Here is a 23,035-nt window from a genome sequence, read left to right as displayed (position 1 = left end):
AAACAGATTTCTTCTGAGTTTAGCACAAGTTATGCTCATGGCATAGCTCTCTCTCCTGGCAGGAAATCTCTCACATCTTCCCCTACCTGATGCCATTTCACGTAACTTCAGAGTCTTTGTGTCTTTAAGATAAACATCTTAAAGATGTTTCAGCCTCTGACTGAAATCACTGAGTGGTTCAAGATCAAGGAGTGGGACGAATTCACAGAAGCTGTAAAAAGCTGGAAATATTAAAGTGAAATATTGTTGTTCTCAGAAAAGATGGTTTATCCACAGATTTATATCTGTATAGGTCAGTTTACCCATCTCTACGAAACAAAAGTCTTCTTAAATTTACTCTCAAAATATAAAAGCAGTGGACATAAAGCATATATCAAACCCAATTATTTGAATAATAGTGGGTAAGAAAGGTAATTCATGGGACAAAGAGTTAACACAGTAAGAACTGTTATTATCTGAGCAATTCCAAAACCAATCAAGCAATACATTAAAAAAGTCTGAATTTGAATTAAAAGAAATGAATTGAAAAGAATGAATGAAAAGAAAGAATTTTGCTTCTCATTATTTTCCATTCATCTTTAACTACTACTCCCAGAGGAATGTATTTATGTTCCTTTTATTGACCAGAAATAGGTAGTTTATTTAGATCTTTTTCTCTAAAAAACCCTACATTAACATCTGGAAATTTCAAACTTGAAATGTCATGACCTTTAGCTCAGTGTGTTTCTATTCCACCATTTAGCAGAGATCAATATTTAGGAACAGTGTTATATTTTGTCTATTGTTAGGGGTAGAAATACATGTAGGCACTTTACTGCATACCACATTTTAAGCTCTTGTCTGGCAGTCTTGTTTGGAAATATGTGCTCACATGGGTATTTCTGTGGCTGTAATGAAGGGAGAAAATAGAACACCTAACTTCTATGGTAGCTTACAGATAAACATGAAAACAAAATATACAGTCCATATTATGGTATACATACCAAATCCTAAGGGATGACTTGAGAGTGACATGAAAAATACAAGGAGGTAATTTAAAAAGTGATGTAAAGATATTTGTATCATTGCCACCTTCTTCAGTTGCTCCCAGAAATCTGAAGGCCTTGGTCAGCTGCACTCATTTTGTTTAGTGTTTGGTAAGAAGCCAACACACTGAGAACCTGCTGCGAGAGGGCAGTGCAAGCATAGAGGTGGAAATGGACCCTGCTAAAGCAGAGTGTGCTGCTTTATTTCTCTGCCCAGAGAGAGCATGACTGTGAGACTAAAACCAGCTGGGCTCAATCACTGACTTCTAGGGGGACTTTGGATTAGATGACTGAAGGCAGAGACTACCAACTAATTTTCCAGTTAAATGCACTAAATGAGTGCTTCTAACTGTGCAGCTACAAGAGCTAAACATGAACAAACTTTGTCCTTCTTTTCTTCTTCTTTTTTTCCCCCTACACCAAAACCAGTAGGCCACTGACTGCTTTAATGGACTATGCCTGTCCTTCAGTGATTTTCTTCATTGTTCTATGTGACTAGGGTGAATGAAGATGACTTGTTACTCCATGATCTGTAGAAAAGCTTAATATAATAACACCATTACGAAAATTAACATGTAGAACATGATTAACAGATAATGGTCTCTGTTCCAGCTTTTCATCTGGAAAATGATACTTGGAATATTTCTGCACTTTAGAGAAATCATACTTACAAATTCATCAGTTTTACAAGTACCTTAGACATCACAGTGATTATGAGCAATGGAAGTTAATTGCACAGAGCTAATTAGCAGCTAAATCAGCAAGTCACCTTAATGGAGGTGGACTGTTGGCAGCCAAAAAGTCTACAGAGTTCCCAGTGATACTGGAAAACTTGCCTATCTTGCCAGCTGGGTCTTGGCTGGAACCTGACAATATGATTTACACAATTGTCCACCTAAGACACAGACACTTAATGCACAGAACTAAACTAATTCCCAGAAATCTCTCTTCCTCCTCTTTCCACACTAATTGTCTGCTAATTTGTTGGAAAAATATGAAGGCTGAAGAAAGGTGAGAGGTTTCATCATCCTACCTGAAAACTTAAAGGAAGTTACAATTGTACTGCAGAATTCATTGCTAAAACTGGAAGAAGAACATGTACATTTCTTATATTCATTATGTTCTAAAACCTCTTGAAAGTGTAGTTAATGTAAGGAAACTGTCTCTGCTAATGGATCATCTGTGTTCTGCACTGCATGCTCCCATCACTGCTGAAACAGGTTTGTCAAGATTGGGAAGAAAGAGTGTAATTTGTTAATATTCCCTCAGGCACAGACACATAAATTTCACAGAGTGCCCAATGACATCCAAATTCCCCACTTTTGCAAGCACCTTGATTCCCAAACACCTAGCTGGAAGTCCAAGAACTCTGCAAATCACCTGACTGTACATATGGCTTGATGAACAGGGAAAGAAATAGATTTCATCCACCTTTCCTCTGTAGGCTATAGAAACTACAGCATTTAGTACAAATTCCATTTTGCATTCACAGAATAAATGTGATTCAATTTACCAGGAGCAGAAATGGTCTCTGGGAGTAAACACAACAATATGAGTCTTGTTTATTCAATGCAGCCCATGAAAGTGTATGAAGAAGAAAATTTGTTGCATGGCTGCATTAGTTGCCTGGAAAAGAAACAATCATTTTTCCATCCTGATTCTGCCAAGAAGACTAATTCAGTAAGAGGAGAATAACATGGGATTTACTTTAGGTTAGGTATGTATAAGTGTGCCCCCACAAACTGAGACATAATGCAGGATAAGATAAATGTGGCCACAGCCTGCAATACCCTGTGGCAGCACGAGGCAAAACAGATTTGCTATCCATTGCCATTCCTGGCAATTTAATAACATCTAGGAGAAACTCAAATTCTCCTTTGAACTTTTACTCAGATTTGAAGATGAGTCATAGTTCCCTAATTTGTAATATGCAACTTGGACACTAGTGCTGTACAATTCCAGCTTGATATTATGAATCATCTTTTACTATACTCTAAGATTTCTTATGTAAAGAGCCACGAGTATTTCTGCATTTCTGTATGTATTAATTTATCTCTGCATAAACAGTTAGTCAAAACATAGTTTCTATTTTCCCGAGGAAAATATCCAATACATGCATCCCTCTTAAAATGCATTTTCTCTCAAACCAGTCCTGACATAGATGGGGTAAAAAGTAGAATATCCTCAGAAGGTAGGAAAAGAACCCAGAAGTGAACTTCAGCATCAAAACTGAGAGACAGAAAGAAGCTTTATGTGAAAGGAGATATGTTCTCTTTAGGGGTATCAAGGTCTTTATTTCACAGTGTTTGGTCCAGCAGCGAAAGGAAAATGCTCACAGAAAATAGAGCAGATGTCATGTTTTAGAGGTGAAGTAATGAAACAAGAGGTCTGACATAGAAAACTTGGTGTCCTGAAAACACCTTGTTCTGGTCCAGTCTAGCAGTGTGGGAACATTGAATTTGCGACTAATGCTCAAACAATCCATGGAGTTACACAACTTCCCTGTGAGGTGTAAAGCAAAAGAAACTTCTTTTGGTGCAATATTTACCTCCTTGAAAAGGTAAAGTTATGATGCCACAAGACTGGGACTATAAGAAAGGAAGGTAACCATGGAGACTTGGCACTAATCCTGGGGTCTAAGGCAGTTGGATCACCTTTGACTTTATTGTACGTGCCCAAAAGGATTGGAGTCAAGCAAGTACGTGAGGGAAGACAAAGAAGCAGCAGTGGTGCAAATCTTGATGCAGTAACCAGGGAGTTTTAGGCCAGAATGAGGTACCCAAAAAGCTGGCTGGGAGCTGCTGTAGAGATGGGACATTTGGAGAATGCAGAAATGAGCTGTAGTTTTGCTGACAACAACTTCTGCTTTAGAATCCAATTCCAAACAGAATCCCAAGTGTTTTTTACCAGCCCAGAGATGGAAGCCTGTTATGCTATATTTATCTTAATGCTCATGTAATTTTATATAACTAAATACTTTCTCAGAGGCTCACTGGAAAGTCCAGGGCTGGACACAGTATTTGTGTTTGCTAAGACTCTGACCAATGCAGTGGGAAGCAGCAGCACTAACACACACACACACACACACACAAAAAAAAAAAAAAAAAAAAAAAAAAAAAAAAAAAAAAAAAAAAAAAAAAAAAGCTGATGTGCAGTAACTGTAAGAGTAGAATGGTACAATGCAGTGTCCCTCCCATTAGTGGCAATATGAACATAATGAGCTCCCCTTAAAAACCCTGTAATGACTTTTATTTATATAGCCTGCTTTAATCTTACAAATGCAGGAACAAGATGTCCATGATTCATGATTTGTAATTAATGCAATCACAACCCACTAGGCAGACATCCTTAAACCAGTGTTCTTCATTCTGTTTTCTGTGAACAGTGGTCTTCAGATCCCTTTCAGGTAGCAAAAATCACCCTGCAGCTTAAACCCAGGTACAAAGCTGAGGTTCACACAGGTGAAGAAAACTCAGGAAAAAAGTATTTTCTTTCCTCAAAGTACAGTACCTACATGCTGTAGTAAATTGTTCTGGAAGGGGACAGTTTTTCTGTTCCTCAAACATAGGGACTCAGAGTGGAATTTTCAGAGCACCTAGGGATATAAACTGTATCTCCCTCTGCAAATGCAAAACAGCAGACACACACACTCTGCTTGTCAGTAGTTCCAGTACCACTTTTAGTGTAGAATATGGTCATATGGGGTTTTTTTCACATCCTAGTGGACCACCTGGGACCTGAGAATTTAGCAACAAAGATTATATGCCCTCATTTCATCTGCATCTCAATCACTTTAACACTCTAAAGCCAGATATATTCCTTTTTTAATTTGTATTTTTTTTTGAGTTATAAAATATTTTCAGTAGATATGTTGATTCTTGTACAAAGATTTTGAGTATTTCCTTATATGGACTTTAGGGATTTAATAGGCTTTAGTTCATAAATCCTCTTGCTTCTAAAGCAGGGGAAAACTAACTACAACATGCCTATAAATATGCAATTCAGTGTGCAATGATTATTCCTTTGCAGTGTATGTGTTTGTTTAAAATCACAAGCAGGCACCAGACTGTTCCCAAGTCATCGGGAGTGTTTCTGAATGCCATGCCTAAGGTTTAGGGCCCTGGACATCACCTGAAAGGAAATAAGAAATATTAATGTAACATCTTAGTGACAATCCTAGCTCCCCAAGTTCAAGCCAAACTACCACACCCCAGATAATGTCATTTTAAACCAAGATGGAATGAGTTGTTCTGTTTGCTCTTCCTGGCTGATAAGTAACTTCTGAAAGGATTAAAAGTGATGAATGGACATTATTTGCCCTATCTTTATCAAAGGCATAATTTTCTAATTTCAACAGACACACACAGCCTAAACTTGATTCCACTTACCCACCTACAGATTTCCACATAGGGGGTCCACATTTACCATTTCTATTCTTTCAAAAGAAGCTGTCATTCCTTCAGATCTTTGCACGTAAATGTTTTTCTGGACTAGATATCTGTGTGACTGAAATGAAAGCATTTCCTTTCAGCTGTTTAGTTTTTTGCCAGTAGCTTTTTACCTCCCACTTTCACCTGCAATATAATTTCTCTAACCCTGTGCTGAGACTTGCTCTGTGCAGCTGAATTACTGCACTGTCACAGCTCTGCTGATACCAGTTGGGCTATGTAGAAATTATAAAGGTTTGTATGGGCAACTACAGCACTTTGAGGGCTGTAAGACAAAAATGCAATATGTTCTGGGCACATATGCTACAGCAGCCATGTCATATTTGAAAGAAACAGCAAAAAGAACAACAAAATTCTAATCTTGGTAAATTTGCTAGTCAGCCACATGAAAAGTGTATTAGGCAAGTATCTTTAGACACCCCCATTGTCTTTCAGCTGGGTGGTTGACTAGTAGACGACAATTTACATTTGCAGGTCTTTGACCAAAGCAAAGACCAGTTTTAATCTGTGACCTTCTCCACCTGAGGAAGTTACTGTTATTTACAACATTACACCTTTTGCTTTATCATTAATGATGACATTAGCTCAGCTGGTGAGAATTTGATGCTAATAATGCCAGGGTTGTGGGTTTGATCTCCTTATGGGCTGTTCACTTAAGAGTTGGACTTGGTGATCCCTGAGAGGCGCTTCCAGTTTAGGATATTCTGTAATTCTGTGTAACAGCAGGCAGGGTGGAGGGCAGATGTCCTGTTAGCCTCTTGCCATGTGTACAGATGTAGGTCTGAAGAAAGCCCACATCTTGACATCTGTCAGTCCTGGGAAGAAAAGTGGGACACAGCTGTCACAGAGATAACTGGATTAAGTCTCGTGACTGCATTCTTGCACACTGGTGTTCATTTTAGGGATTATTAATGCCATCTATTTTAGGCGCCTCACTATAGGTATGTAAGATACAAAGTCACCCTCCCCATGCTCAATTTATAGCCAATAGAGCAAAACATTCCAAGCAGCTCTATAGCTGAGCTTAAGTTTCACTGACTTGTGCAGAAGGATTCAATTCCTAATTTAGATCTCTAAAGTTGACTATATAAATCTTTCCAGTGTTCATATGTCACCAATATGTCAGGATTACTATTCACTTTTGAAAACTAAGAACCTAATCTTCCTCCATTTCAGTCAGGCCTCAGAAGGCTCTGACTCAAATCCTATCCCCAAACACAAAGTTTTACACAGAAGGTCCTTCTCAGAACCTTTCCATTTGTTTATTTTTAAGGCACAGCAACGTTACCTGATGGAAAGTGCAGGATTATTTCTTTTGTGTTTGGATTTGTTTCTTAATTGCCTTCTGGAATTTGTCCAAGATTTTCTAGGTGCTGCCCAAAGATAATTTTTTCATAGAATCACAGAATGGTTTAGGTTGGAAAAGATCAAGTCCAACCTAACACTGCCAACTCCATCCCTAAATCATGTCCCTGCACATCACATCTACATGTCTTTTAAATACTTCTAGGCATGGTGATTAACCCCCTTCCCTAGACAGCCTGTTTCAATGCTTGACCACATTTTCTGTGAAGAAATCTTTCTTAATATCCAAACTAAACTTCCCCTGGCACAACCTGAGGCCATTTTCTCTTGTTCTATTACTCGACACTAGGGAGAATACACTGCCCCCCAACTGTCTACAATGTTCTTTCAGGTAGTTGCAGAGATCTAAATGGGATATGGAACAAAACTGTAGTTTAAGTGACAAATATTACTCCAGACCTGGGCATTGACACTACAGCTGCATGATTAGCCATAAAGGAGAATCTTTAGGATCATAGAATTGATTAGGTTAGGAAAGAACTCCAAGATTTTTGAGTTCAGCCCATATAAGTCCTGTGCCCCACTGTGTTTGTGGGAAGAACCACTTGAAATTACTGAAGGCTGCAATGTGGATGTGATTCAGTTTCTGCACACATGTAATGCACACACATCCACACCCACCCACCCACCCACACCATAGACCTGAAATCCAAAAGAGACTTGCAGGTAAGTCACACATTTCTCCACTCCTATTAGGTTAGCAGGCAAGCAAGAAAGAAGAGTGAAGACCTGCTTAACAAGAACAGAATCTGTCAAAATAGAATAGAAATTACATCTGGAAAAATCTCCAAATATTTAATTTACAAGTGAAACTTTTTGTTAGTTCTTAAGGAATAGGGATAACATCACTGAAAAGCAGGAGTGGTTGACTGATTATGCCAGTTTCTTAGAGGTTACTGAGAACAAACAAAAGGATTTTTTCTTGCATGACATTTTTACTTTCATTGTAAACTAGCAAAAGAGAACAATAGACAAAACAGTATTCAAATATGCCAGAAACCTGAACACTAGAAGAGGGCAATAAGGGGTTCTCTGCATGAGGAAACAGTTTGTTTGAAATTGTGGAAACTTGAATGTACATGACAAAAATGAGATTTTTTTGTTTCCTAAAAAACCAAACCAAAAACAAAAACCCATATATATTTTGAGATGGTATTGGGTTTTTTGATGGACATTTTCTAGTCTTGAATGGAAAAATGATTTCTACACCTTTTCATTTTCAGCTCCCATAGTCAGGGACAAAATCAGGAGCTGATGCCACATATGGAAAGAATGAAGAGCCCTCTTAGGAAACCGCCTTTCCATGCTGCAGATAGGGACTGTACAATTACTGACTTTATAATGTGTTATGTGAGTGCTGGAGTTACTGCTATATTCCTAGTAAGTCCAGAGAAAAAACTTAAGGTATATTAAATATGGTAATTTCAATGCTTGTTATGAAACTGTCTCTCCTGTGATATCTGATAAACCAGCTGAAATACAAGAAATGCCATCTGCTGCTCGGTCATCTTTGTTTTCATGAAACATGCAAAACTTTTAGAAATCAAGGGGACATTCTCTCTTATTTAAATCCTTTTCTTAAGAACTCCAAGGTCACAGCAATTTGCTCATGAAAGTCGGTAGCAGATTCCCTCTGAAAGGGCTGAAAAGCAGAGTGGCTTTTTTCCCTCATCCTTAGCATGGAATCCAGAGTCACCACTCCTGAGGACAGCTTTGTACATAACCCTGGTAAAGTAAGGGCCTTTCAGTGTTTTGTTCATCTTTTTGAAAGGAGTATACGATGAACATTTCTTCCATCTTTCATTCAGAGAATCAGTGTAAATTTGGATTTCTGCTCATCGCTGCCAGAAACATATGCAGACACACAGCAAGCTTGACACATTTTAAGAACTGAGCTTGTTAGATGGCACACTCCCTTTGAAGTAATCCTCACATTACTGGATGCATGAGACCCGTGAAGACTCTACGATAGCACCAGCCCTCTCATGGAATTCATGCATTTGCAATCTCTGATGATCTGCTCTAATGAGGTTTTACAGTGTTGTGATACTCAAATATCAAATAAGTTTCTTTGTGTCAAAGAGTTATTAGTGGCAAATCTGATTGCTCTAAGACAGAAACTCTAATGAAACTTTAATGCACAAAAGACAGCACAGTGATAAAACTAGCCACCTGGAATCTTTGCTTTGCTAAGGTGTCTAATCTAATATTAATAAGTGACAACCACATCAGTTGCATATCAACCTAGTTTCTATGGAGTGTCCTTCCATAATATGCTATAAAATCTTCTCTCTCAGACACTGAAGCTTCTTAGACAAACGAATCATTTATGTATCCTGTGCCTTTGCAATCTGGCTGCAAGTGAAGACCGTCTCTGAGTCTCCCTATGTGGGCATGCTGGTACTTACAGCTTGCCAGGTTTAATGGGACACCACAACTTGGGACTCATCCAGTGCCTCCCAAGTTCCCAGTTTGTCTTCTTTGCAGTAAATAAACCCACTGGGCTTGTTCAAAATAGAGCACTTTTTGCACCCATCAGGTGTTTCTCAAAGGCAGTTACATGTCTACCAAACATTTGTTAAACCAGCTATTTTTGAGTAGTGTGGGCACGTAGCACCTCAGCTTGCTGGGACCTGGTTGTAGAATGAGTGAGACAAGGTTCAGTGTTGGCCATCTTCTGAGGCCTTGGAGAAAATGGATGGTTGATGGAAATGAGCATGGAATTGTTTTGCACTGTGTCTAGGGCAGGGAAAAGTGTGTGTATATTGCCTCAAGTATGGAATTTTTTTGTCAGTAATGGCATTAAAAGCATGTTTTTCACTCTGAAGTTACCTTACTGTAAATGCATAACATGTCCAAAGGCATGGAGCACGAAACAACTTGTATAATTAAAACTGAATTTCAGCCCTCTGCCTACTAGCTTCTTTTGGTTATGGTGGAGGCATAAACACCACCACTGAAAGTAACTTTCAAGTGCTCTTTCTGGGAGGAACACTCACACCAAAGTTATCCAAATTAAATATCCACATTCAGAACTCAAAGTGGAGTATGGCGAGGGGAGCAGTGGAGAAGAGGAAATGAAGGCAGTACAGTTTACTCACTATTAAAAAGGAGTCCCTAATACACCAAAATACACCAGAAGAGAAAGTAATTTCCATTTTAGCAGAAATCATGAGCCAATAGAGAAATTGTCATTTGGGATAAAGATCTTGAGGCCAACTGAAAAAATAAATAAAATGTTGACAATTTGATACTGACTAGAATGGTGCCTACTGTCTGTGTGAAAATCTTAGATGTTCCAACATATCCTGCATCCTTTAAAACTGCAATTTGCAGAAATATTTCCTGAGGCCACAAAACCTGCACCCTTTAGACAATATAAAGTTAATGTTTAGTTTACAAAAGAACTAGGCAAGAGAAGAAAATGATGAAGATAACAACACCAACATCTACAGAAAATAAAAAATGGTAGAAGAGTTCCTCAGCACACTATAAGGACTAGTAATACTTATTCAGCTGTTGAAATCTACAGCAAGTCTTGTTGCTCTTCTCTTTCTGGGGAAAGCTCCAGGTCACTTTCACAGGTTCTGATTTTGAGAGAAAGCACATGCTCAGATGTGCTCCCAGTTCTTCAGGTAAATGAGAAAACTCATATGTCTGAACATAACATTCAAGGATGTTGCCAGCCAAGGCTCAGACTCCTGGCTTCTTGAACTGGAGGGAGGGTCAGAGTCAAACCAAACCACGGTGACTGGCAGGAGAGCACAAGCTGTCAGCTGGAAAGCCACAACACCAACTCCAAGAGAGCACATCTCAATATATTACAATGCAGTTGAAGTATTAAGGCACTTCAGCTTGTGTAGTTTGGAAGTTATGAGCACCAAGGGCATTTGCCTTTTAATAATGTTTTTATGAGCTGCCTGAGTGGCTTGCAAGCAGTTCAATATCCACTGCTGCATACCATTACTGCTGTAGCTTCTAGAAGACTGCTTGGAAGACACAAGAAAGAAAATTACTGTGATCAAATTCAAATTGCAATACACAATTGCATTTCTGTGAATCCTCTACCCAACTAATGCAAATAGACTGGAAAAAATCAGTTCTACAAGATCGTTGGAAAAACAAAGCCATGCTTCCAAAACCATACCCCTTGGAGGTATGCTTTTAAATACCTCTGTGCTGCACTTACAGTTTATAATGTCAATGTGAATTTGAAAGGATCTGTAAAAGGAAATGGGTTTGAGTCCTTCTGTTGGACCTCTTTGTGGGCGTATACTATCACAAACAAAGTGTTTTGCTCTTGCTCGAGACTAATTTGATCGTTCTGAAATATCACAAATGAATGGACTCCTGCAAGAGAGTGTTTTGCATTTTCAACTCTATTTCCAAATCCTTAAACACTCACTCATTAATACACCAAATACATTTTCAATATGAGTGCTTTGGTAGGTTTGCATTGTTTTCAGCTAACAATATTTCCACAACACATTTTTTGTGCCTTGCAGAAAATGTTCTTGAAATTATAGTGGCTATAAATTCTTCATATTGCTGAATTTATGAAGTCTGTTGATTATGCTATTTATTCCTCACAAGATCGTTGCTAATCCAAATAATTCTAATTCTAAGATGTTTGTAAAAATAATGACACCCCTTTCGTGACCATTCATTGCTTCAGATGTAGATAAACATACTTGGATCTCTATGAATATTTTCCCACAGTTACATTTTGGTGTGAATTTTAAATAAACACAAAGCTTCATATTCATTCATCATTTGGGAAGACATTCCAATTTCAGAAGAACTTTGCTAGGATGTTGACTGACAGGATGTGGAAGAGGCACAAATCAATCGATTTTAGCTTTTAAATTAGAGTTGTTTACACTCTTTATAGTGAATCAATCTCAGTGAATTACCTCCGGGGAAAATCCAAGTGTCTGGTTATTAATCTCAAAGATGCTTGTGCATTTTTGGTAAGGAGAAGAAGCCAGACATTTTGAAAAAACTAATGTCTTTTATGATTTTAGCATGCTGAAGTTTCAATTTTGGGTTGTGATTGCAACCTTGGCACAGCCTCTGGCTGGCTGGCTTAACCCTTAAACTAAAATTTAATGAAATCCAAATACTTTTGACACTGGTGGGGAACTTTGACTCCATTATAGCAAAGCTCGTGTAGTGCTTGGAGGTTTTTTGTGCCCTCATATCAGTCTCAGGTTGAACCCTTTGGGAACCCAGGGAAGGAGTGTCTACATCCAGCACTGTCAGAAAGGTCTCACTTGGCCACACTGACAACATCTGGTGCACAGCTCCATGCAACACCACAGTCCAGATGTGGTGCATGGGGGGCACGGGCACAGCCCTTATCCAGATCAGTAACACAGTTTGGGAAAACAGAGCAGCAGCATCTCTAAGTCTGGCTGGAAAAACAATGGTCCAGTTTAATGCATCTTTTCACAAATTACTTTCTTCAAAACACCACATTTTTCAAACAAGGCAGAGGGCAAGAACTGGCGGGGTTTTATTATTTTTGCATGTAGTGAGGCACAGGGAAACATGAAGGGCAGGAGGTGAACTCGGGATTTTCTATGAGGCTCCAGAGCAAAACCAGACTTGAGAGTGGTTTAGGAAGGCTATTTGGATAACCTTAGGAGGGTTATTTTGATTGTCTTTCCTGTGGCCCAGTAGTGGCCCATAATATCTTTTGTAGATACACTTGACAGTCAACAAAATGAACCATGCATTTTCTACATCAGCAGCAGTCAGCTTTTGCTGTGCCAATTTATGTCAGTTTATAGGAAGCCTTAATTCTTGTTTTGACAGCTACAGAATTGTTATGTGGTCCTGAAGGACTGATTATGGTTTTCCTATCTTCAGCCTGTTTCAGACATTCAAATTCTAATGACAGTTGTGTTATGTTTGTTTTTGGTTTTGTTTTTAATGAAAGGTGCTTGGCAGATAAATTGTATGATCCTTTGGGTCCAATATTTCAGCATTAAGGGGGAAATGGATTTCTTTCTGAATTACTTGCAAAATATTACCTCTAGATTTTATGGATTCCTGTTTGATTCCCTGATGGATATCCAGGCAGGATTGTCACCTGAAATAGAGGACATTTATTTTACAGTTACTCTATGTGAGAGTTTGACTTCTATTGTTAAATATAGGTAGGTGTGGGGGGTTTGCTACCTGGCTTCTTCATGTACCAGCAGTAAATGCTGAGAAACAGGACTGCACGAGTGTGGTGCTGTCAACAGCATGGCCATAATGACTATGCTTTACTTGGAATCACCATTCAGGATCTCATTAGCTCCCATTAAAAGACATGACTCTAAACTTTTGACATTAAAAGAACAAATACATCCTCAGCACCTTTTAGTCCATCATCTGTACTGCAGCACATCTAGTTGCAATCGAACAGAAATTATTCTGGAAATATCCTTTGCATGCACTAAAGTTACATTAAGAAGATCAGAGTTTTTCTATTCCCCTCTTGCATATTAAAGCAGTGATATTTATTTACTTAGATTGTCTTTGTGTCACTAACAATAACACTGACACATTCCCCCTTACCCATTTTTGTGAAGGGCTGTAGGACAACACACCCAGCATTTTCACATGATTGTTCATCACCTGCCAATCTGTTCAACTCATATTCATGTGTTTTATACGTTTTCTCTGGAGAGTCACTTCCCTTAACTCCATTGCCTAGCTGGTTACCAAATGTTTACAAATGATTAACAGGATTTATGGAATTCAGGTCAAAGATATCATGTGGTGCTACAGAGACTTAGTTGCTCTATTCAGACAAAATGCTTAGAAGTCCATTTTGGCCATGTTCAGCTCAATTACAAGACTGAGATCCAGACCACATGTAATGAATTTTCAGCCTCTTCTGGGACTGCAGCATATTTAATGGAAAACAGCTCAGTTTGCCTGATCTACCTTTTCCACATGATGATTTTACATGGGAACTCACCAATAAAACTTACCAGAGTGCTTTTGTTCATGGTATGAGCAAACACCAGGGGAGACGAAGCAGGTACAAAAATGGGAATGAATACTATACTACAATTCTGTAATAGTAGATGCCTTGGGAAGGCTGACCTGAAGCAGAGACTGAACAGAGCTAGAGAATAAAGTAGATATTTATTGAAAGGCCTTTAAGGGTACACCTTGGGCAGGACAAGAGCCTGACCAGGGCTACACCCAAGGTGGACTTAAAATGGTCAAAAAAATGGACAACCAGTCACGAGGTCTTATACTTTTATAAGTTTTGGTCCATTTGCAAATTGGGGATTAACTGTCCAATATCAGCTTCAGGTTGTGAGGTCTCATCCTTCTTGTTTCTCCCTTCAGTCCACTGTTGTTTGTGCTTTTGGGCCTGCAAGTTGTACTCATTGTCCTTGGCCTTCAGCAGGAAAAGGATTTGTTTTTCTATGTACTCTGTGAAGAGAGCTTACTGGCACTTAATATGAGGCTCAGAACTACACCCCTAGGCAGCACAGAATCTGAAAACATGAAAGCTAAAACTTAAGGCATCAATGGAAAGCCTAAGCTTCAACAAAAAATTGAGCTGCAGCATGCAATGTCACTGCTTGAGCACGATGGGATTTACAGCTTGCTGTGAGGGAAGAAGGAAAGCTTTACCCTTACCACGCCTACTTAGACTAAAGTATCTGCATCAACAATATCTGAGCCAACTAAGGCTATGTTGGAAGAAGTGTGGGCAATCCATTACTATATTGACCTGGGCGCCTGAACTACGCCAACAGAAAATACTCCTAGGATAGTCCACATTTTTAGATGAGAATTACCACACAGTTTCTGTTGTGACCAAGATATGAACCTGCAGTCCTTCAAATACTGGAGGCAGAGCTGGCAAAAAGATCAGTATAGAGGATTCAGAAGAAATAGCAGAAGCATCTATATACAAGATGTTGGGGAAAGAAGTAATTAAAAATGGAATTGTTTGGTACTTGGTATCTCAGAAGGTGATTTTTTTCTGGAAAACTCTACAAGTACAGGCACTTGAAATATGCAGCAATGAATTACACACAGTGTGATTCCTTTGCCTTTTAGGAGGCATATCTTTGTTTTTCTGTGTTTAAGTAAGATAAATTGATCCACAGGAGTGTGTCTTCTGCATTTACACTGAGACTCATTCTCCTTACACAGAATGAACCACTGAACAACTGCATGCAACAAAATAATATTTTGTCTAGTAGACAGTGGCCTCATCTATGTGCAAGTAGCACAAGATGGGAAGAGGAAACTTTGTCCTAGGATTCAGAATTATCACCAACTCCATCTGCCCCTGCATATTCCCCCTAAGGGCAACTGCCAATCCCAAACCATAGTGTCTGCAGAGGTCTGAAGAAAGGGACATCTGAACAAACATTACTTCCCTTTACTGTCCTGACTGGTTCATAATACATCCTGGTTTTACAAGAAAACAATTCTCCAGTCATTTCTTCAGCTCTGTGGGAGGAACCAGTTTTTCTGAATAATGAGGCCACAGCTGGTGTGGTGACCAAGCCCTCCTTTCTGCTCACCCTGGCACTCTATTTGATGTGCTGCTGCTGATCCCTTTATCCTGCCCTGTTTTTGTGGGTACCATGCTCCTTCTTGGCAGAACTGCTGGATCAGTCCGGCCCCTTCCAGCTGTATCCCCAGAGCAATGGTGCAGTAGAAAATAATGGTAGGAAGAGCTATATTAATGAAGGCAAATTAAAAAAAACACCACTGTACCTTTCACAACGGCAGAGCACACTGAATTTTAATTCCTAGAGACCTGATCTTCAGCTCTCTTGTTAGCGTTGTTTCTGAAAAGGTTGGTATTTGCAGTATATGCAATTGTCAGCCTTTCATCTTTCAACCTGGATGAGCTATGGAGTGATGCTGGAGCCTCGCTGCATCCATCCCTTACAACATCCAGCCTAACAGGGCCTGCCTCATCTCGTGAGAAAGTGGATCTCAGAGCAGAAATATAAGAAATTCAACAAATAAATTAGATGCTCACACAGTTCAACAAAATTTCCTGTCACTTCCTATGAGTCAGAAAGAGAAAGAAAGCACCACTTCTGCCACAAGAAAATCCACATAGCTTTAACAGGTCAATTCAAAGGTTTTCTCTCGACAATTTTCAAGCGGATTTTGCTTCATACATTACATTAGGTGTTCTGTTTAAGGCTGCCAGGCTTGAAAGAGAAAATGCCCAAAAGGCATTTTGTTGTTTGACAGTACACATTGTTGGTACCTGTGGCAAAACTGCTCCTGCTCCAGTGCAAAACATGTGCTCCAATGCAGGTGCCACAATGGAACAAAGCACTTGTGGGTGTCCTTGCTGATTCCCCACAAAAACTTGGTGCACCCCAAAGGGACACTTTCTGCCCCTTTGCCAGAGATTCTCTGGCAGAGAGCTGGGATCCTTGCACTGCATAAGCACAATCATATCTGCTTCATATCTAAAAATAGTGCTAAACACTGCTAAAATTGTGAAAACCAGGACTGGCAGATTCATGGCAGCTCGTGGTGTTGCCAACCATCCTCCCTACTGGCCCTGTCTCCAGCATGGTGCCCAGATGCTCTGCAGTGCTGGAACAAGGGGCTGCAAACCACCATAAACTCAGACAAATTCACCTGGAGTGGTTGTGAAGAGGAGGAATAAGTTGTCAAAGCATGAGGGCAACTCCCAGGCCCCTGCACCCACCCTGCTCCATATACAGCCCCACGCTGCACCATGACTGCACGGAGAGGCCACGCACCAGGCTCTCATGGCTCAGCATTTAAAGAGTTAAAAGGTCATAATTTGAAAGGGCATCTTCTAAGTATGTCATAAGTATCTTGTCCTACAGATACCCAGATCAGACATACAACCTATTTCACTATCAGCTCCTGAATGAGAGCAGAGGGCTTGGTATATTTTTTAGAGAATGTGGTTACAAAATTACTTCTATTGCAGTGAGTACATGCAAAGCCGCCTGTGAAATTTTCAGTGTAAAGCACAGACTGTGGGAAGAGTGGGAGAAAACAGGCTGCAGGGGTGTCTGCAGCAGGTAGGGCAGCTTCTCCTGCTCCCTCTGCCCTGTGCCTGTACTAAAGCCAACATTCAGGACTCCTAAGAACACCTAATTTAAATTGCTTGCACCCACAGGCCTGTAGATATATCAGATATGGGTTTTGCTAACTTGAAAGGCAAATTCACAGCACTGACTGATTAGCTGACAGCACATCAACCATGATACACCGCAGCAAAGTCAGAGGGCAATGGCTGCCTCATCAGTTCAAAAATCATGGACAGTACCTTATTTTTGTCATAGGGCAGTGATGCCACTTCTGTTTTTAAGGATAGGTGTTTGTTTTTTGCGGGCAGGTGTTAGTGAACTGCTGCTTCTGGTGCTTCCAGAGGATACGCTCCTTGGGGAGTGGTAGGTGATGGCAACGTACATCACAAGATCCAAAGAAAACGAGCCATGTGAAATGCTCAGCCCTGACCAGGAGCTTTGTCTTGCCATGCAAAATGTTGTGTTGCCTTGTGCAGCTTGGTGCTGTCTATGAAGCAGAACAAAATATACCTCTGTAAGTGGCATGAAAAGAGAGAGGGTATTTTAGTAAGAGGCACAGCTTCACCAAGAAGTCATGGATCAGCACATCCAACTTAATAGAACTGTTCTCATCAGGGGAAAATGACACTCCAGCTGAGATGACATGTGGAGCTTTTTAACCCATCACAGCTTACCAGCAATCTGCTTTCCACTTCTGACAGAAAAGTCTTTCATCCTCAGGGCAGAGTGTCTTGAGGGAAGAGCGGTGTCAGTACTAATAATAAAATGATAGAGATATTTTCTTGTAGATTTGCTAGTGCAGATTTTTGTCTGAACCTCCTTAGCTGTAATGAAAGGAATATCCTGCAGTCTGCACAGGTACATCCCTTTGACAATACCATCAAGTCAATGAATTTCTATGAACATGCTATCTGAGAGGTTGTAACCTGTCTATTCCCATGCCAGATTGCTAATTACCTCCATTTGCTTTCTATAATGGACTTCTTTCACCTCCTGAACCAAGTCGTTCCTGGGCCCAAAAGTGTGGGCCTGATATTTCTGGGTCTGAGAGATTTTAGCCTGCTAGCAGCTGCTAACTTTTTCCCAAGGGAAAATTTCTCAAGAAAGCTTCTTCTCAAAACAATCTTGGCAAACAACTCTCCTTTCTCAAAACAATCTTTCTCTGGGTGGTGTTTTGCCTTTCTAGTTCTCAAAGAAAACATTTTAGCTGTTTCTCTAGCTTAACCAATAGGGTTAGAGAGGTGCCGTTCCTATATACCAATCATGTTACATCTGTATCAGAACACCTTATAAAAAGTAGTAGGAATTTAGACAATAGTTTTTTCTATACTCTTCTGAAATATTTGGAGTCTCTCATCTTTTTCGTGTCCTACAGCGACACAAAAGTGTAGAAGCAATGCCTGCACTCAGCCATGCTGTAAAATAATCCAAAGGCATTTTGCTGAATGTGATGGAAAGCTGGGTTATGTTGGCCTTTAGGGCCCAGGGTTTTCACAGGTTGTTTCAGGACCTGACATATTTCCCAATAACAGATGCTGTAGCTCTATATTCAGCATGTTTCAGTCTCCTCTGGGGACAACAGTGTGCTTCTCCTTCTCAGGCATTTTCTTGGCCTTTTTGATAAATGCTGTTTAAAAATGCTGCATTTTGAAATGCTGACGGGTTTGTAAAGACAGACACTAGTTCTGCCTTTGAGGACTGGCTGTGGCCATGGTGGTGACAGGAAGGAGGCAAATAAAGGTTTGCAGACCTGTCCAGTTGCACAAACCCCACAAAGCTGCTCTTCTCTCCCTCTGCCCAGGCAAAGCCATCTTTATTCCCTACCTCCCTCTACTTTTTATTACTCTTGAAATCTCGTGGAATTTTTCTTTTACGTTTGTCTATAGAAAATCCACACTCCCTCAAGTGCAAACTTCTTCCATTCTTATCACACTAGTGCCATATCCTCACTTCAACAAGGAACTGTTTCATCTGTATCCTTCTCTGAATATACATTTGGCTTAAAAGTCACAAATTATCGCTTGCTGGTATCTTTATTTTGTATCAAAAGAGAATATATTTCATTAATTGAATTTCTGCCTATTTTTCTGTGTAATTAAATGGGCCTATAACCCCACTGTTGCCTAGCAATGCTGACACAGTACCACAGTAAACACACCACTGCTTAGTAAAAAAAAAATTCAGAAGACTATGAAGAAGGCAGTAGCAATGACAAGCTTGCACACAGCTGTGAGTGGAGGTTGTTTAGGACAGTTTTCAGAAATTATCTTGGTGCCATTGGGCCCAGGAACATTCACCAGTGAAAGTAAAAGTAACACATGAGCCACCAGCTCTGTAGGGAGTGGAGAGGATACTCGATGTAATGAGGACACTGAGGTTCAGAGCAATGTATTTGCCATGCCAGTTTTCTGTACCTGACACTCATCACTTAGGATGGCACTGGTGCAATCCAGAGACACAGCTTGAGGTGTAAGCTTGCCAAAAGCAACCAGAGAATGTGTGATCTGCTGAGATCTCACTGCTGAAACCAGCTGACTTCCACGCACTGACCTCTACTACAGCAGTTCAAATTCCATGGCAAATAAGGATTTCAAGATGCTGTGGTCATGAATATAATTGCATCTAAGAAGATACAAGGGTGAAGAGGATTCATCTACAAGTGGCAAAAGGTCTGCTGGCAATTCATTATCTCTGTACCAGGTTCACAGTGCTGGCACGTTGGGGCTTTGTGTAAAAAGAGGCTTGCATGAAAAAATGTTGTGAGGGTGTGAAAAATACCAAGTCTAGTAGTTGAAGGTAAGATGAGCATAAGATAATAGATTAATGAGCGGCACATTTAGTGTCTAAATTACTAATAAAGGTTTGCACTAGGTACTTGTGTCTCTGGAGAGCATATAGCAATCTTTTGGCATGATTTGTAGGTTTGCTGCATTTTCCCTTCATGCTGTCTGATCACCGTCACAAAGCACATTATTACTTGGTGAGCCTATGTAAAGTCTGCAGGACAAAGCCTCGAGAAATGTGTGGCCACACTGAGAGAGCCTGGTCTTTTGCAGAGATGGGATAAGAAACACCTTCCGGAGCAGGCAGCAGAGGACTGAAGGATTCTCTGAGAAAAGTTAGTCTGGTACTTCTAGGATTGAAAAGACAAGAGATATTTCCAAAACCTGAGGAGGGCACGAGGGCATTGAATGTTTCTCTAAGTAAAGGGCATTGAGAAATCTGGCTAAATTTGGCCCACAGGTGCAGCTGGGAGCATTGGCTTTGGTACTCATGAGTGTGTTGTGTTCAGGGGCAAGTTCTTGGAGGCTCCTGCCCAGCCCTCCACAGCAATTCTGAAATTCAGCACAGGGAGCTCTTAACACCTACTGCTGGGGAAGAGGAGCTGAGGCTGCCAGCACAAAAAAAGCTGTGAAGTTTAAGCCTCATTGAAAAGCCTCTGCAGTCACCTGAAAAACCTCACTTAACAGCTCTCAAGGGAAAGACAATCCTGAGCTGTCTTTAAAGCTGCTGAAGTACTTATGGCTATAGATATATTTGTAGGTAATGACACACAGTGGGTAGAGACTCCTAATGTGAAAAAGGCAGAGCTGATATCCACATTCCATAGTTCTGGAGAGAGATCTGCTTCTACTGCATAAACTTTGCCATGGCTCCTGAGCCTGAGCACTGGCTGGTAGCTGCATGGTGTGAGATGCAAGGAGGGCAGCCCTGGAGAGTACTTTTGGGCCAAGCACCAGCTGAACAAAGGCTCATTCCCCTGTGTATCTCTGTCACAGAGTGAAGTGGGGGCCATCCACAGGTTAAAACCGCACTCCTGATGCGAACTGAAAAGCTGATGTTGGTGCAAGGTGAAAGTGTGTTGTCTGGGACTGCCGAAGTTCTCACCTGAAGGAAACCACCAAGATGCTGTCCCATCTCCCGCCACAGCTGCAGGATGCACTCTAAAGCACTCTCCTGATCCATTGAAAAGGGATAGGAAGAGGGCTGTGAGAAGAGGGAAATGAGGAGACAGCTGAGGTGCTGTCCCTTCTCCCTCTCTTTGCTCTTCAGAGCACTGAGATTGGCAGGAGGGAGGGCAGGCTCTGCAAAAGCTGAGCCCTGATTTAGCACCTGCTTGACAGATAGATGCTCAGACCATCAAAAGCCGGAGGATACCCTGAGGTGAAGCACTATTGATGTGTAATACTTTGAACCAATATATATTTCATTACTGTAGAGAGAGAGAATAAGAATCAATAATTCAGGAGTAAGAAAAGAGAAAGGGATAGGTTGGAACTGCTGCTGGAGGATGCATTTCACTTTTTGAAACACTTAAACTGTGTTTTTTTCAAAGACCACCTTTATTATATACCTACAGTCTTTTCAGTAAAGTCTTAAAGCCACTGTACTCATCAGAGAACAATAATTTCTTACCCCATCACCCTAATCAATGAACAACATTTAACTTAATGTTTCAAACCACCGACTGCCTCCTAGAGATTGTCTCTGATCCAGCCTCTCTCTGGAGGCAGAGGAAGAGAGAAGAGAGAGAAAATGGGGCTGGGAAATGCTGTGAGAATAAAGAGCAAACCAGTATTAATTGAACTATAGTCATAAGGAGGGAGGGAATGTAGTTACACTAATTTAATTTTGAACTGAGCCTTGAAGAGGAAGATAAATGAAAGGAGAAAATGAGGCAATAAAGGATTACTGATACAGAAAAAATAACTCAGATTTTCCAGTGAACCAAACAGGTTGCTTTTTCTGAAGCATTAAGCTGAAATCTCAATTTCCAATTAGAAATATCTGGAATTTCTGTGATTTCAAACGTCTTAGAAGAAACCTAATTTGCAAAAAAGATGCCTATTTGCTTGGAAATATTGTCCTAAATTGTTTATTTCTAAAAACATTTTTTTTAAATTGTTGAAATATCTTGTTTCCAAAGGGGTAAATTTCAAATTAAAATCTTCTAATATGGGGGTTAAAGTATCATTATCACACTAAAATTTAGAGATGGTTTTAGAATGTGTAAAATGGTGGTAGCAAAATGAAACATTTACCTTACCAGTTTAATTTTTTCTTTAAATATAGATTGAAACTTTTTCCTCATATTGCTTGGTTTAGTCCTGAAAAATTGCACAAAATGTTTTCCTAACCTGTTTTCTCCCTTTGTGGCAATCTGTGCAAGAAGAGCAATGTGACATGTTACTTGAAGTGGCAGCACATTGGACTGGTACCCATTTTCTTCTGTGGACTGCACTGAAAACATTCATCTTGTCCAAGTGAGAGAAGCTGGTTTTAAAGACAAAACTTTCTATCACCCATATGCAAAACAGGAGTACCAGTTCTTATGATTCGTTTGTAAAACCTGCATCTCTGTGAGCACTCACTTGTTCAATTAGAAACAGAACAAAGGTTGGAATATCTCTTTAGATTTTCTTGTGGGAGAAAAAAAAAGAAAGTGAAGAAGAGAAAAGAAAAAGACAGCCTGAGGTGTATTTAATTTGGCAAATATAAAAGTACAGGCATAAGCAGGTTAACTTTAAGCTGACAAAGCACAGTTAGTCATTAATTAATTAAGTTTGCAAATTAACTCCTGACAAAATATACACCAACTTTAGCAGCATTTGGTTGCCACTCCAGGTGATTTCGCAGGAGACATTTTAAAGTGAAATAACAGATAAAGAATAAAGGACGTTAAGTGGTTCAGTATTTGTCACAGCTGTAATCAAGCTGACACACTTAGACACTAATTGTGGAGTGTTTTCTGAGGCTTTCACAGCTCTTCTAGCATACTGAGCTGAGTGGTCATGGCTTGACCGCCCCTAGGACTGGGGAGCTGATACATCCCAAGGGTCCTACTTGCCTCTATGGTTCACCCAAAGTCATGTATTTGCTTCTTTCAATGTTTCTTCACTTAATTTCTTTGTAGATTCATTCACAGGACTCATCAACATCATGACTGACATCATTTGGCGCTACACTGGAGATTTTATGGCCCCTGATATCGTTTGCAGGGTTGTTCGCTACTTCCAGGTACAAAAACCTCGTCCTTTTGCCCCCATAGCAGTAAACTCTGGCAAAAACGCTGTGTAGAATTTTTTCTAGCAGCAAAGGTGTTAAATGTTGAAAATATTCATTTAAAGGAGAAACA

General features: G+C 40.1%; 1 protein-coding gene across 2 annotated transcripts in view; it reads left to right on the top strand.

The window, feature by feature from the left end:
- The window catches only part of NPSR1 (neuropeptide S receptor 1), a 56,875-nt gene that overhangs the window by 16,461 nt on the left and 17,379 nt on the right, over positions 1-23,035 (top strand). Inside the window, exon 3 of one of the 2 annotated variants that reach the window (XM_063406657.1) lies at positions 22,814-22,917. The exons of the other annotated variant lie outside the window; for it this stretch is intronic. Coding sequence (XP_063262727.1) covers positions 22,814-22,917 — 104 coding nt within the window. The remainder of the gene's footprint in view (positions 1-22,813; positions 22,918-23,035) is intronic. 2 annotated transcript variants of the gene reach the window in all.

Source organism: Prinia subflava, chromosome 1 (assembly GCF_021018805.1).
Source record: "Prinia subflava isolate CZ2003 ecotype Zambia chromosome 1, Cam_Psub_1.2, whole genome shotgun sequence".
Classification (NCBI taxonomy): domain Eukaryota; kingdom Metazoa; phylum Chordata; class Aves; order Passeriformes; family Cisticolidae; genus Prinia; species Prinia subflava.
Note: the sequence above shows the minus strand (reverse complement) of the source record. Positions and strands in the feature narration are given on the sequence as shown.